Genomic DNA, 15,694 nt, shown 5'->3' on the forward strand with positions numbered 1-15,694 from the left:
AAAGGCCATAAACTAAGTTATGTTAGATGGCTAGATAGGTGGATGTATTTAATTATTTTGCAATTGCTTGTTTGTCAAACAATAAGGAATTGTCTGGTTACAAGAAGGAATAGTTTGTTGCAATTTTTTCTCTCTGAGGAAAGTCCTGTGCCTCACTGGATCTGCATACAGAGCTAGACTCAGCAAGATACCTGTTACTTACTTCATGTTATGAGTAGTCTCAGCCTCTGTGCCCTCCTTCTCTTTCTGATTTCAGCTACCAAAAGAAAAGGTAGTCAGTGTGGAACCTGTAATTGTAAGAAAAAAAAAAAAAAGTGGTAGAGTTGATATTGGAAATAATAGTTAATAATTATTAAAGTATTGTTAGATGGTTAAAATAGTGGTTTAAACAGAGTTCCTCTGTGTGGTCATTGTATATTATGTAAATCAGAATGCTTTAGCTTGTTTTATATTCTACTTGTACCTGACATTTGATACTTAAATGGGCTCTGAAGGACTAGTAGTGGGTAGAATTATGTTCAACTCCTGTTCCTTGTTACTAACACTGAGAATTGTAAGTGGTGTCTTGTTTGAGAACTGGGGTTCCATCCCAAAATGGACTCAGCATGTGTGAAGGACATCACCTTGGCTAAGCAGAGTACCCATGGCTGATCTCCAATGCCAAAAGGAGGAATAAAAGACAGGTTACAAGAGAGGAGTTACAGTAACACTGGTTGGTCATGCAGGAATGATATTAGAAAAGACAAAGCTCATTTAGAAGCACGTGCATGTTTCCCATTCTGATTTTCACACAGACTTCATAACTTTTCATCCAGAAATCTCTGGCTGTAGTAAAAACATCTTAGCTGAGAACTCTTAACTAGCTGGGAATAAAAACCACACAAACTGAGTCTGTAATTAGTAAAATCAGGATTTGTTTAACACTGTTCACAAAGAGCTACTAATAACCCAGTTCTTAAACCAGTCACCAGTAACATAAAACAGTTGTCTGATGTTCCTCAGTGATCTCTGGTAATAATTATTTGCTCTTACTGTTTGCAAGGGTGGGAAGTCTGTTGTGTAAGTATGCATATCAAATTATGGAAGGATGCATTGGAGACAAACGATTAAGGGAGTTTGCACTGACTTTTTGTAGATTTTTAAATTTTTTTTTTTTCTGGATCTGATGATGATTTCTGACTTGACTAACATGGCTTCTCTGACACTTTCGTAACTGGTCGCAAGAAGTAGCAGCAGATGGGGGAATCCTTAGTAGTTCATGTCTCACTCAACTGTGTTTTTGAGAGGAGGAAGTAAAGGAGCACTTTGAGCTACAACTAATTCAAACACGTAAGGTTGTGTAGGGATGCCTTCATGAGGATTTCTTCTAGAAGTTCCAGAATTCACTGTTCATGTTTAAAATAGATTGATAGATTTAAAATGAGGCTGTCCTTCACTGATTTGCTTATTATGTGGCTGAAATTTTCATCCTGGTGAAAAACTGTACTTTGAATACTGTAGGTTTTAAGAATAGTAATTAAAAAAAGACATGTTGGTATTTTACATGGGAGGAAGAATAAAGGATTGAGTTTTGGAGGCCATTTTAAGATGGTGAATGGGAAGAGTAAAATGCAAAGTGTTGCTTTCTTGGGATAAACTTGTTAGCTCAAACCACTGTCAGCTGCATTTCCAGATACCTAAGGACTCCTTCACTCTAAATACTAAATGTTATTGAGTGTGTTTTTTGGCTTGCTCCTGTGAAAGTACAGTAAGATCGTTCAGTTTATAGAAACTAGCCTTTGGGGTTAGTAAGAATTAAGTATCTTGTCTGCCACTGCGTTGGTACTTGACAAAGGCTGTAGCTTAAACCGTATATATATGTATGTATTTCATATTGTTTATTATAGATGTTTTCTATGGTATGGCTGTGCAGTAGTTCTGTTGTAATAATTTTTTTATACATGGTTTACTGTTGATGGAAGTTTTCTTTAAATCTTTTTTTTTTTTTTCAGTATTCTCAGTATTATTAAAGGAACATCTGCTTAATTAGCCGAAGACTTGAGAAAATGAAACATGATTTAGAATAGTAAAATGGTTTGGTTGCTTAATACCAGTATTACTGTGAGTACAGAAGGGAGAAATTCTGGGAGATAGTTCCATTTCTTTCAGTCAAGATTTTGGCTGGCAACCTTGTTAGACTTGTTTCCTCTCTCTCCTTTAGTCTTGAAGGGTTAAAAAAAATCTTGCAGGCCAGAAAGATAGAAGGTTAAATAATAATTCCAAGTTGGAGGCTCAGGAAAGTCTTTAAAACCCTTGGTTGTGAGCTAGTATTTTAATACTGTGTATGCTTATTTTAGCCTTGAAGAACAACTGGTAAAGCAAGAGGAAAGGATAATAAAAAAAGATTAAGCTAACTTTCAGGTTTGAAGGGGGGGTAAAGAAGAAATCTAGCCTTCCTTTTCGAAATTACGTACGGATTATATTCATACTACATTTTATGAGGGATGAGTAATAAAATACTGAAAGCGCACCATATTCATGACTGCATGTTACTTGAACTTGCTTAAGCTCAACTAGTTGCTAGAGTTGATTGTTTTACTGATAAAGTTAAGCAGTAGCATAGTAAATTGTCTTATTTATTTTTTTCTTAATTGGGATTAGATAAAAATAAGCATAAATTCATTACTGAATTTTCCTTCTAGATAAATGAATTGGTGGATGCCCGTGATGTCAGCATTGGAGCCTGGTTTGAAGCTCATATAGAAAATGTTACCCGCGCAACAAAAGGACATAGGAATGGTAAAGCTCAAGGAAAGAGTGGTAACACTTACAAAAGGACTAATGGAAATTTAAGTCAAGATCATTCTAGAGAAAATGCAAATAAGTTGGACAGTACACCATCCACATCTTATTCAGACTGTATGGACACTGATGAAGAAGCTATTTATCATATCAAGTATGATGAGTAAGTGCTCCTGATACTATTTTGAGGACATCACATGTTGTTATTTGGTTTGTATAAACCAAGAATTTCTTGAAGAAGCTTGGAATCAAAGAAAGCAAGTTCAATATTGCAACCAAGAAAAAAATTATTAAAAAATTTATAACACTTTTCAGTTGGATATAGTGAATCCATGGGGAGTAATGATATTTTTCATGCCTAAATACTTGTCAAGTATTAATTTCTTTGTCTTCAAGAAACTTAAAATCCATCCTTATATAAGAAAAAGAAACTATATAACTGAATTTTTCCTGTGGGTTTTTTCAAGTAAATACTGTTTTAATTTTTATTTTTAAATATTTTCTGTATATTCAGTTCCTCTCATTGGAGCTGAAGGAGAACTCTCATGAGAGTAAATTTTGTTACTTGATCTGGATCAATTTTATTCCAAATAGAACAATTGTGCACAAACTTGCAGGTCTGCACTTATGGTAAAGGTTTGTTATAGAGAACTTTGTGACTGAGGGCATGAAATGGATTCTGAACTGGAGAGAGGACATTAAGGGTGGGTTGTGGGTTTTTTGTGTTTGTTTCTGTAGTAAAAACAAATTCCAGAGCCTGCAATGTGTGGGTGGGAAACCCTGAGTTTGGAAGGATTTCTTATTAATGAACAGGTTTTACACCACTTCATTTGCTTGAGAAATTGGTCCAGATTTTTTTTTTTAAATAACATCTGTTAAAGCATTAAGTTAAGCTTCTAAGCAAATAAAAATTTGAGTTGAGGATTCTTAATTTTTGGTACTGAGGTTAGTAAAAATACTGTAGCTTGTGCAACCTAATATTAAGGTAGAAGGCTGTAATGTATATTCAGTATTAACTAAATGTACGTTTTCAAAATACGTTTTTAGAGCAGCTATATCAACTTTAGTTATTTTAATATGTAGCTGTGAATCTGACTTAGTACACTTTTTTGTTGCTCTTACTAGTAGCAGATACAATTTAATGCAGTTTTTTAGCTATGTTAAGTTCAGATTCTATATCTGCAACTGTGTAAATTTTCTACTTAAAATGTCAGAGAATTAAAAAGGTGGAAATAGAAATGTAAATATTTCATTGGATATTGTGAGAAATACATGAAAATAACTTAGTCAACCAGTATGATCAAAATGAAAATACTTTCTTCTGAATTTACATGTTTATTGTGGTGATTTCAAAGACCTGGCTTTAAGATTACCTAATTTTACAGTAGTGTGGATACATGTAAGTTAGCCTTGGGCAACCATTTCTGAGAAACAGTGTTTGTAACTGTTGCAGTGAAATTATGTTCCTTTTTTGTAGATATTGTTGGTTTTCATGAGTTAAAAGTACAAAAGTAGAAAATGTTTCACAACAGGTCTGATTTTTCTTGGGCATATTCAAACTTAAAAAAGGAGATTGATCTATATTTACGTGGACTTCAGGATCTACCTGTCACCTTTCAGCAAGTGGAAACAGTCTTTACTGTAAGATTATGTATAGCAGTTGTGTATTCCTAGCCAACAAAATTAAGTAAGGCACAGAAACACAATGTTGCAAGGTAGTGGTTGAAGTCACAGTTATTTAACAGATCAGTCTAAGGTATTGGAAGTTTGAGCTTTTGGAAAGAAAAACTGTTGGAAGGCTTTCTGGAAAGTGAGACTTGTACATTTATCAGTGATTGGGTTTTTGATGAATGTACTGGTACAAATCTTTCAAGGTCTCACTTTTTTTCTTTTAGTGTTACCTAACGTGCATATTCATATGGTAGCTATGTGGGCACTCACACCACTTTGTTTTCATACATTAGTGTTTACCTCTGTCTGTAGACCACACATGTATCCTGCCACCTATATGCTTGATGTGGATAAATAGGGAGGTCATGGTGTGCTTTGCCACACATTCGTTCTCTGCTACAGAAATTTTTTCATCTACTTTATCTCTTCACTCCTGTTCTTCAAGGTTCATATTTTATTGCTAGTACTATCTTCTTCTGCAGTTAACTGTTCCTGGGTGTTTTGCTCTTCACGTTTGGACTGTGCATATTGCTGCCAGATGTACTTAGCATTCTCTAGTCTGTCCTTGCTGTGTTGTTTTGGAGAAGCTCCTTTCCCTTTTATCTTATCTCTTAAAGAAGATGATTCTCTTGGGTGGCATAATTTCAGCTCCGCCTTGTCTACAACAGGTATATTCTTAAAAGATGTGAAAGCACTTATTGTTATCTGAAACAGAATAAAAATCGCTTACAAATGGATGACATGAGTGTGGTGCCTGTAAAGCCATAAAAATTACTGGAATACATTGGAAGGAATATGTGTCAGAGGTGGACACAGGTCCACAACTTCTCAAATTGTCACTGATGCTCAGTTTCCAGACTGGTTCTCCCTCTGTGCCTGTTATATCCTTCCAGTTTGGAGAAAAACTCACCAAAAAGAAGGTTACAGTTGAGGGATATGTCACCTGTAGTGCATTGACTTGGTCTACTCCAGCCCCTTCACTCTGATCTGAGGCTTCACTGTGAATAGTAAATAAAGTTTACTGTACCACTGTACCATGTGTTGTGGCAGACTTAGTCCTGTGGGGCCTTAGCCCCCCCTCCCCCCCCCCCCAAAAAAAAAAAAAAAAAAAAAAAAAAACCCCAACAACAACAAAGCAACATCCTCCCCCTCCTCCCCCTGCCCCCAGTGGCTGGAACCAGTAACACCAATAGTGATTTTTATGTATGAGATACCGGAAATCTTTGCAACCCCATCTCAGGACTGGGTTTTCCATCATTATAGGCCCAGTTCTTGCAACAAAGTCCTCTAGGGCAGGCCTGTCTCACCTCAGTTGTCTCCAAAATACACAGATCCACGTCTTGACTCAGATGAAGGCCTGAAACTGTTCTTTGCTTTCTTTTCTTAGCTGTCCTGTGGGTATTCACACTGTATTCATCGATTCAGGACTGAGTTCTGTGTTGTTTGACACCATCTATCTCAGAACTGCATAGCTGGGAATTTTATCCAAAAATGAAACTTCACCTCAGTAATTTTCTCACAGACTGTGCTTGTCAGGGAAGTTCACCTTTAGCCTTAATTGCCTGACTAATTTATACTGGAGCACACTTCTCTCTACTTTGAAGATTTTGGGGTGTGGTAAGAAAATCTGTCAAAGAGCATGAAGAACTAGTTAAGAATGTACATCCAAAATGTGTCCAGAAATTGTGGTGTGTTTACCCTTCCTCCACCAGTTTCAGTGAGGGATGATGCTGCCCTAGCCAGTGGTTCTATGTAGTCCTGTGGCTCTGCATTGAGGAGGCTGGGTCTGTACTGACTTGCTTGTATGTTCCACACCTGATTCTTTGAAAGTAGTTAGAACACCATCAACAGATCTGATGTTCATCTGGCTTTGGTTTTCTAGCTGGAAACATTTGACAGTCCCATCAAGTGGAGAATCCAATCAATCATTAATTCTTCTTTCTCAACAAGGTAACTTTTAGGTCACCATGTTCTCCTAAGAACAGCTGTTCTTAAAGGATGAAGCAGGACTTGTCCATCCCTTAAGTAAGAAAGCTGGTTTTAGCAATAGTGCTGCTAGATTTACATATCACAAGTTCTGTGCAAAACTTAAAATACATTGTTTTGCAGTTTTAGGCTTGGTAAAACCCACTTTCTTCTAATCCTTCATTTCATAGGAGTGTACCTCCTCTGAGGAGCTATTTTCATTTGTTCCTCTCTTATTTCCACTTCTTGTTTAAATAGTGTAGTTACAGTGAATGGGAAATGGGAAAATACGGCAGAGCTCTTCTAGCGAAGAACATGATTCAGAGAAATTAACCTTTCTGAGCAAGAGCTTAGTTATAGTAATTTCAAAGGGGTAACTACCTTATGGCTAAACAGAACTCTCCTACCAGCTGTGACTGCTACAGAGAGGAGGTACTACGTATCCCTCCTTGATTTTGTACAGAACAGGATAGCTGAGCCGTTTCTGTTGTGATTCCCACCCCCCCACCCTGAGGCTGTATGCCTAGCATTTAACTAAATTGCTGCAATAGTTGTAAGGCCCATATATTTCTGCAGAGAGATGGCTCTGTTTACAGAAAACTTAGTGCCATTTGGAGGAACAGAACTTCTCAGTTCCGGATTAAACTGGAGTCACAGTTCCTTATAAGCTCAAAGATGCAAAAGGCTTGTGGTGCTTGTTTAAGAGCTCTATCTTCATCAATGAGGAAGAGACCAAAGTACCAGCTTTATCAATGCTGATCTTCAGTCAGTACCAATTCTTTTGGCATCCAGTTGTGGCTATACGCCTTTTGCCTCATAGTCCATATTCTGCATTCAGTTTGTGAATACAGCCTTTTCCCTGGAGACAGCATTGTTTACAGGTGTGTTCCTATTTCTAGCAGTATTGTCTTCCTCCCCTTTTGCCACTTTATTCGATGTATTCCCATTTCGCCTTTGCATTTGTTGGTATCACAAAGAACCATTGAAGATTTGGAAGTCAAGGGTGTGCTATCAAGTTTCATACACTGCTGTCGTACATTTCTTTATTCTGCTCCGAGCAACTGTCTTTTAATACAGAAGATGATGATGTGAACCTGTCTTGAACAGAAGAAAGCTGAATCCCTATTTGAAAGGACTCGTGAGGAATCCAACACATGCTTAGACCCTAAAGTTAACTGAGATAACTGTTGGTAGTTTCCACCACAGCTTGCTTAAGAATCACTTCTAAATCAAGAGCGGGATACTTCAGTAGCTTAGTGTGGCACCATGAAGACATGTCTGACAGTGCTGTCACACAAAAGTTTGCCCTTTCCTCTTAACTTACTCTATTCCATATTTGTTGCGTGTGCACCACTGGATATATAGTCTACTTAGTTTCAGGCAGACAGTTCTCTCACTTTGTGAGTGTTTGGTTCTTGATGGTTAGCTCTTCTCTGAAGTAGTGGAAAGACTTACTGATTTGCAAACAAATGCCGTCTTTTCCTGTTTAAGTAGTTTGTAACAAAGGCCTTCCATTTGAAGAAGGCTTTCAACAGTAGTCACAGGAAGGCTGGATGTTTCTGCAGCCTGAGAAATGTCAGTATGCCTACCTATATGCAAGTACAGATTTAGTATGGCTCAAGTGTAGGTAACTTTTTCAGGGCTGTCATGTTTGGCTGATGATACCCCTCTCAGATTTTATATCAATCAACAGAGAAGTTTAAATTAAATCTTGAGGTAGTATCTGCCTGATGTGTCATAAAGAACACTGTGGTTATTCTAGGGAACCAGATACTTTACCAAGAGGTATCATCTGTTTCCTTCATGCTTAATATGAGCTGTGGAGTGATGCCCTCTGAACTCTTTCAGATGTGGAAGTAGTCTGAGGTCTCTGTCTCAGCCGGAGGGATGATAGTCAAGTCTGTGTCGGTTCTGTGTAGAATGTGTTGGATGTTTTTATGATCCATAAACATTTACATGAATGTCTTCGATGCTGTAAAGAGCCTGTCTGAAAAGCAGTGTGAGGTGGGATGACACTGAGTTACATGCCCAGCCTGATTCTGGCAATTTAGGTAGCTAGATGGCCATTACTATTAGTTATGAGGATTCCTAAAAGCTTTACCAAGTTCCTGGATCTGTGCAGACAGACATTAGAGTATTTCTAATAATAGATTTATTAAGAGTAGATTTTAACTTTTTCTTCCCTAGGTCTTAATGTTCCATTATACTAACATAGACTTTGTTGTTGGTGAACAAGAGACTTTAACTTGATGGACTTAAATTTCCAAGTACATTATGGTTCTTGTTGTCCATTAGTGTCCCTCTTCAAGGAGAAGCTCTTTGGTTGATACCTTTTTTTGTCTGATGGATTTTGAGGATTATTACATTAGTCCTTGCTTCCGTATCAGTACGCCATCTTTCAGTGGGTTTCCCAGGCTCCTCTCCTTGCACTTTAGTAAAGTTAATGCTTCTTCTGGGTTTGGTGAGAATGCTGCACTGTCTGAGGGATCCTCATCATTAATGGAGTAGAAAACTCATAGTTGTTGTTAACCTTCAGAGCCTGTGGCAACCAGCTTGCTACTTCTATTCTTCAGCAAGATGACTTCTCTCACTTCTACATGGAGAATGACTGCCTGCATGTGGGTTTCAGTTTTGTGTCGTGGTTTTTTTTTTTTTATATTGCAAGATTTCTTTTGGGACCTAGTCTAGGTTTTGACTTAAACTAAGATTCAGCCTGCTTCTGATTTTGGTTAGAAAACTAGTTTTCCTATATTATTTTCAAATTGTGTAGCTTTTCATAAGTTGGATAGAATAGGCATTGTACAACTTGCTTGGGACCAATTACTTCAGATGGTCCCTGTGTCTCTTTGTGCTGCTAGCTGGACGATCAAAAGATACGGTGATCTTGGAGATGGTCTCAATGGATGCTGTTAATTTGAGTATCTGTTGCAAGACTGCTAAGGCAGACCTTAAGTTGCAATATACTTCAAATTCTGACATTATTAAAGAATGCCACCGTTTTGGATATCTGTGGAATATTAGTACTAGCTATTGCATGTGTTTAGAAACTATGCTGTCCTTGGATGCGATCCTACAGTAATTACTGTGTAATGAAGAAATTGGAAACCTGCTTTGTCTGAACTGTGGGTGTGGGGAGCTACTGACTGTGCCTATAGACTGATGGAGGTAAATAGAAGGCATATGTAAGAGCAACTAGTTTCTCTGAGGTATCATTTCCATGTGCATGTTCATCATTTATCTATCCTGGAGCCTGTATGCTGTTGGGGTTTTGAAGCTAAGTAGAACCAACAGATGTTTTGTGCATGCAAAAGTCAGCATATAAGAATATGCCATCACTATACCTGTAAGCTTCAGTCAGTATGTCTCTCTCATGAGCCAGTTGTTTTCCATAAGCTGTGTAAAATGTCACAAAAATAAAAATTATTGAGGAAAACACCACAGTAATTTTAGACCCTCAGATCATAAAAGGAGTCCAAGAGAAGATTAGTATATGTGGTAGCTTGTAATAAAAGGGGACTGATCTCAGTGATGTTGGACTCCTGTGTTCCTAACTGTAAATTGAACTAATTCAGTTGTATCAGTCTGTTAGTGGTAGCTTTCATTTCAAGATGGAAAGTTTGCTGTTAAACACTACTAAAATGCATTGACCCGGCAACTCAATACTCCTGTGTTTTCATTTTTGTTTCTGCTTCTGACTGAGAAGCATTTGTAAGACTGGCTGGCTTTTTTTACCATTTTAAGCTTATTTGCTTCTGTTTCTGAAGTGTTTGAGTCACATTAGGGGCATAGGTGCCTCATGCTAGCTGAAATAAATACAAAAATAGGAACTTGGGCAACAAACTTTATTTGGACAGATGAGGAACAGTGCAAGATGAAAAAACAGTTTAGGAGGAAAAAAATTGGGAGGGATCCTACTTGAAATACTTATTTTTAAAAAAAAATGTTAATTCCCTAGATCTCATCCTGCTCAAATGGAAAACATTTATTCCCGTATTATTTCATGTTGTAGGAGCTTTGAAAGTCTTTTAAGTGCAGGAAGACAAGGCCTTCAGGTACAAGGGGAATTCTCATTGTCAGGAATATTAGGTTTTTTTATTTAAACCTTTTTCTTACATATCTGTTCTATTTATTCAGGACTAATCAGGGTTGCAGACAGTAAGAGAAGTTCACCTTGAAAGTGGTGTGAGGAGAAACAGTTCCCAATGAAGGCTAAAGGTATTAATGATCATCATTTTTATAAAGGGAAGAGACAAAATTTAAAAAACTCTAAGGTATTTTGTTTGAAAGGCTGTGATAGCTTGGAACTCTAAAATGCTCTGTCCTGCTGTAGCCGTTATCCTTACCAAAAGAGTCTTGCCTGTTTCAGGCGAGTTTCATTTATAGTCCAGGCTGTCATTAACCTTTGAAAAATAATGAATTTACAAACAATTCTGCATTTTCTTTATATAAGAAATAATAATTTTCTTTATGTTAAAATTAGGATTTCACTGTATTGTCACAGAGGTCAATAATCTTAGTTGTGCTATGTAAGTAATATGGAAGACACAGGTTGATAGTTGGAGAGCACAGAATATTTTGAGGAAATGAGAAGAAAAGTTCCAAGTACTACCTGGTCAAGAAGAATAATCACTTTCTCCTTGAAAGTGTCTGCTTAGCTGAAGAGATTGTCAAGAGGATAATAGTCTTAAACTTGCTATTCCTTTCTTCAGGAATGGTTTTAAGATCAGACTGGCTTAACAGGTATATTTTTCAGAATATTTTTAATGTGAAATGTTCAAATAAAGGTAGCAGGCTGGGATTTAATAGAATGTATCTGAGAATTCACACAGGTGGCACTGTTGATAAATTGATTTTGGAGACCAAAAGACATTATGGGCCATTGTCAGATGAGGTGGCCACTGCGGCTTCCTCTTACCTTACTTCCCAACTATGTACATCTAATAGTTAAGTTGCATTGAATTTGGTAGTTGTGTGGCTGTGCAGCGACATGTTCTTGCTTCCTAAATATCTAAAACCTGATGTTCACTAAGTGAATAGTACTGGTTTTTATGTCACTGATCCAGTCAAATGAGTTTGCCCAGTGGCTGCACAATGGGGGCAGAACAGGGAAAAAAAAATCACTGCTCTTTGAGAGGTAGCTGCTTTGAGCAGCATTAGTGGAACTGCATGATGCAAACAGTTATGTTTTGTCTTCTGCGAAGAAATGCCAAAATACATCCCCTTGCGCACAATGTATTTCTCAAATACCCATTGTAAACGTGTTTAACTGAAATATTTGACCTTTTTCTTTATATACATCAAGCACAGGAAGTAGTGCTCATCAGGAAGGTGTATGCTGTCAAATTCCTGGCAGTAGTTGCAACAATTGAAGTGAGGAGGCTGGGGAGTGATTTCTTCTGAAGGATACTAAGTTAATGGGTAGAAATACGAAGAAATGTTGGGAGCTACAAACCATAGCTTCATTATGGCATCTGTTATCTTCGGTTCATGTTGGCTACTTTAGAATTTCAGAAGAGGAAGAGGAACGAGAGCTGTATCATCTGCTCAGTAGAATCGTAACGCAAGACAATCTTTTCCTAAGGGAGACACATCGGTTTTTTGACCTTCTGTCAGTAACAAACTTTTTTTGTAACTGGTGTGAGTGACTACTTGGAGCACCTCTCCTAGCTGCATAATTTTGTTTTCTAGTCTCTAATATCAGTGATTAGTTTGCTTACTCATTCAAAACTTTCTCTCATATGGATTATTAGACAATGCTAAAACAATAGGAGACCTGTTAGGTCACATGGAAGTCTTCATTCTTTACATCCTCGTTAGAAAAAGAGTGGCATTATGATGTGGCTGTCTAGGCATATTAGTTCAAACTTAAAAGTATTTTGGGCGACTAGGCTGCACACTACTGCTCTTGATCTCAAGAAGTTGATTCCTTTTAAGATTCCTTGTCCCCTTTGCAGTGGATTTCGTGACTGCATAATCTGTGTTTTATAATCTCAAAGTGTTTGCATGTATTAGTCTTAAGGGTTTTCACAACTGGCATTAACTGTAAGGCTTTGATTTCTAAGGATGTAGACACTTTACGCAAACTGAAAAGGAAATATTTGAGGAGAAAATCCAGATGTTTCTTGTGCCTCTTTAGAAAGCATATGAAATGAAGGGAGGGAAGCTTTGCTGTCTGAGTAGTTGTTTGAGAGAACAACTGAGATGTCAACAGTTAAACTTTTTTTTTTTTCCTTTAAAACTGATACTTCGCTGAAAAAATGGTGTTGTCAGTGAGTATGTGATTGAACTCTTTCTACTTATTTGTCTTTAATTAGCTGTAAGTGTTCTCCTTGCACAGTCACAGAACTGAACACCTGAGGAAAGGTTTTTCAAAAAGTAAGTCTTTCACTAATTGTGTGACTTGTTTACTTCACTAGCTAGCACACAGGATGACCTGTTTTTCATTACATTCACAGTATTTAGACTCATTATTACAACAGTTTTGTATTAAAAATTCAACCTTACATGTATTTCTTACAGCTTCTGAACTTCTGTTTTGATACTCTGGTTCCAGTTTGTCATCTTTCAGAGTATCCATGTTGTCCACACAGTGCAATGGTGTAAGTCTAGAAGTTAATTTTTCTTTATACTCAGAACTGAAATCATTAGGAAAGTGAGTTGTTTCTCTTCAAGCTATTAATATGGTTTCTCAGTGTTTAAGCTGCTTAATTCTGTAATTATTAGTTGTTAGGTAAAGTTTTCAAGATCTTGTTTATGTTCCATGTGACTGATTTTTATCTTTATTGATATTCATTATTCCTTCCAGCCTGTCTCTTGAAATATTTCAATTTCTTCTTGTAATAACAAGTTATCAGACCCACGTGCCTTGTTTTGGAAGTGCAAACGCATAGCTTTATTATCCCAGTGGGCTTTTTTGTGGTGGTTTGCGGTTTTTTTGTTTTTTTTCTCATTTGTAATTGTGGCTTAGATGCTCTTTCAGTATTGTGTCATTCACTTTCTCAAAATACTACAGCAAAATTATGCTTATTATTTCCTCAGGTAGCAAATTGTTGGGGGGAGTCGGGGAGTGAATGTAGTTTTTATTCAGGTATACCTTCTTAATCATATTTACCTCCTATGAGTTAATTCCTTTTTCTTTCTTCTTTTGTGCCTTTCTGTTCATTCATTCTGGCTGTATATTAAAAAACTCTTTTCTGAGTTTGTTAATTGGGAAAAAACCCTATGCTTTCATTCTGTTTATACTGGAAAATAACAGTTTAAGAAACTGCACATCTGCACTAACATTCTTTACTGTAGTAGTATGGAGAGGGGATGGGGAAGTGTTCCGTTTCAAGAATTTTATCTTTCCAGTTTCAGTTGTTCTGGTAACAGCTGGGAAAAGCGTTAAAGGATATGTTGCAAGTTCTCAGTAAATTGAGCAGACTTGTGTATATTCTGACATAGAACTAATTTTTTTTTTTTTAATTTTTTTTATTTGAGCATTTTAGGAATGAGCAGATACTGACCATAGCCAAGAAATACTGGAATTTTTACTTCATGGATAATTCTTTGCTATGGAAGCTGTCTACATAGATGGAAATCTCAAATCCTTGCTATGCTAGTGTATTTAGTTAGAAATATTACAGGGAAATACAGTTTAATGATGAACGTGAGACTTCTTACGGGCGGTATTCATTGAACTGGTAGGATTATGCTTACTGTTATGATGTCTGCTTTTTTCAATATTAGGTGCCAAGTGTCATGAAGAACGTGGAAAACCAAGAAAATGTCTACAACTGTTTTAAGTTTAAAGGTTGAATTGTGTCATGATCTTCATTTCAACTGTATCAAATTTACGCTAGTCTGATTAGAACACTGCTGTGAAAATGTTTCTGTTTTCTCTTGAGGGTCATTTCAGGATTTTAAAAGTGACTCAATAAATAAGAAAACACTTTCAGTAAACATTCATGTCTAACAGTAGTCCTTTATTATAGATTGCTGGAATGGTTTTTTCACTTCATTCTTGAGACTTGTTAAAAGATCATGTTTGTTCTCTTTTAAGTTTGGGTTTATCTACCCAAGTCCACGTATTCCTTTTTTGTGATACTATATTTAAATATTACTCTTGCATATTTAGGAGATTAGGTTTTAATTAATGTGGGATTTTTACAAATAACATATTAAACTTCGGGAAAACAAACATGGAGATAGTAATGTTTTCTAATGTGAGTGTGTTTTTTCCATACTTAGGTAAACTGAGGTACATTTGAGGGCACAAGTTTACTGTGGCAGTATTGTTTACTTATTGCTTAGTATAATGGGGAATAGTGGTACTGTGCTTAACATACATAGTGTGACTCGGTGATTTTGAGCCTAACTCAAAAGCTTACGATAAATGCTGTTTCTGCTGCTCTGCCTGGGGTGTCAAGTTATGGACAAATGTGAATGGTTAAGTATCTGCTAGCATTCACCGAAGTCCATAAAAGCATATTTCTATATGTAAAGGCACAGCACCAAAACATTCAATGTCTGGAACCTGAGGCAAAAGAGGGGTGAATACTGACATAGGAAATCTCACCTCTTTGTATGCTATCTTTTTTCTTCCAAAGTTTCTGAGCTTAAGTTTGTGACTAGCCAGTAAGAGGAAAAATGTATTCAGTGAAGAGTCTGCCTTCCTTTTATTTCTTTGGAAAACAGTTAGTTTCTGTCTGTAAACGGGGACCTTGGGGGTGTCTTTTGGTAAGTGATCTTATTCTAGTCATGCTGATAAGCAGTCTCCTTTGTTTGGGTTCTTTCATCAGACACTTGCAAGCAGAGAGATAGAGTTATTGTTAACAATGACAATCGTTGAAGTTCCTCAGCACTACAGTAGGAAAGTTTCTGTTCTGAGCTGTATAGGGATGGGAAAGATGACACAAATCCGAATTTGGCAAAAAAATACTTAAGTAAAAAATACATTTGTCCAAAGGTCTCCCAGGAAAAAACCACCTGAAGGAATTTAATTTTTAGAAGAGAATAGATTTTTCAGATCAAAGTTAAGTTTCTATGAATGTAAACTGTTTTAAGTCACACATTTTGATGGGGGGGACGGGGGCAGGGGGGCGAGGGATAGTGGCACTGGAACTTTTTTAATGTGTATTGGTTGTTTTTGCAATCCCACTGATCTCATGTGTACTTCTCACTTGATTATTTCACTGTATACATAAATGATGTCTATTTTTTATCTATCATCTTCAGTTTCCTGATGTTTAAGCCCTATTTTTGTTTTGGAGTTCAAGTAAACTGAGTCTTCATTTAC

At 36.8% G+C, this 15,694-nt stretch overlaps 1 protein-coding gene across 2 annotated transcripts in view; it reads left to right on the forward strand.

The window, feature by feature from the left end:
* UHRF2 (ubiquitin-like with PHD and ring finger domains 2, E3 ubiquitin protein ligase) overlaps nt 1–15,694 on the forward strand; it is a 92,901-nt gene that overhangs the window by 16,493 nt on the left and 60,714 nt on the right. For both annotated transcript variants that reach the window (XM_010586052.1, XM_010586053.1), the window contains exon 3: nt 2,682–2,944. In XM_010586052.1, the coding sequence (XP_010584354.1) occupies nt 2,682–2,944 (263 nt within the window). The remainder of the gene's footprint in view (nt 1–2,681; nt 2,945–15,694) is intronic.

This window comes from Haliaeetus leucocephalus, unplaced genomic scaffold (assembly GCF_000737465.1).
Source record: "Haliaeetus leucocephalus isolate CR32 unplaced genomic scaffold, Haliaeetus_leucocephalus-4.0 Scaffold139, whole genome shotgun sequence".
NCBI classification, from domain to species: Eukaryota; Metazoa; Chordata; class Aves; order Accipitriformes; family Accipitridae; genus Haliaeetus; species Haliaeetus leucocephalus.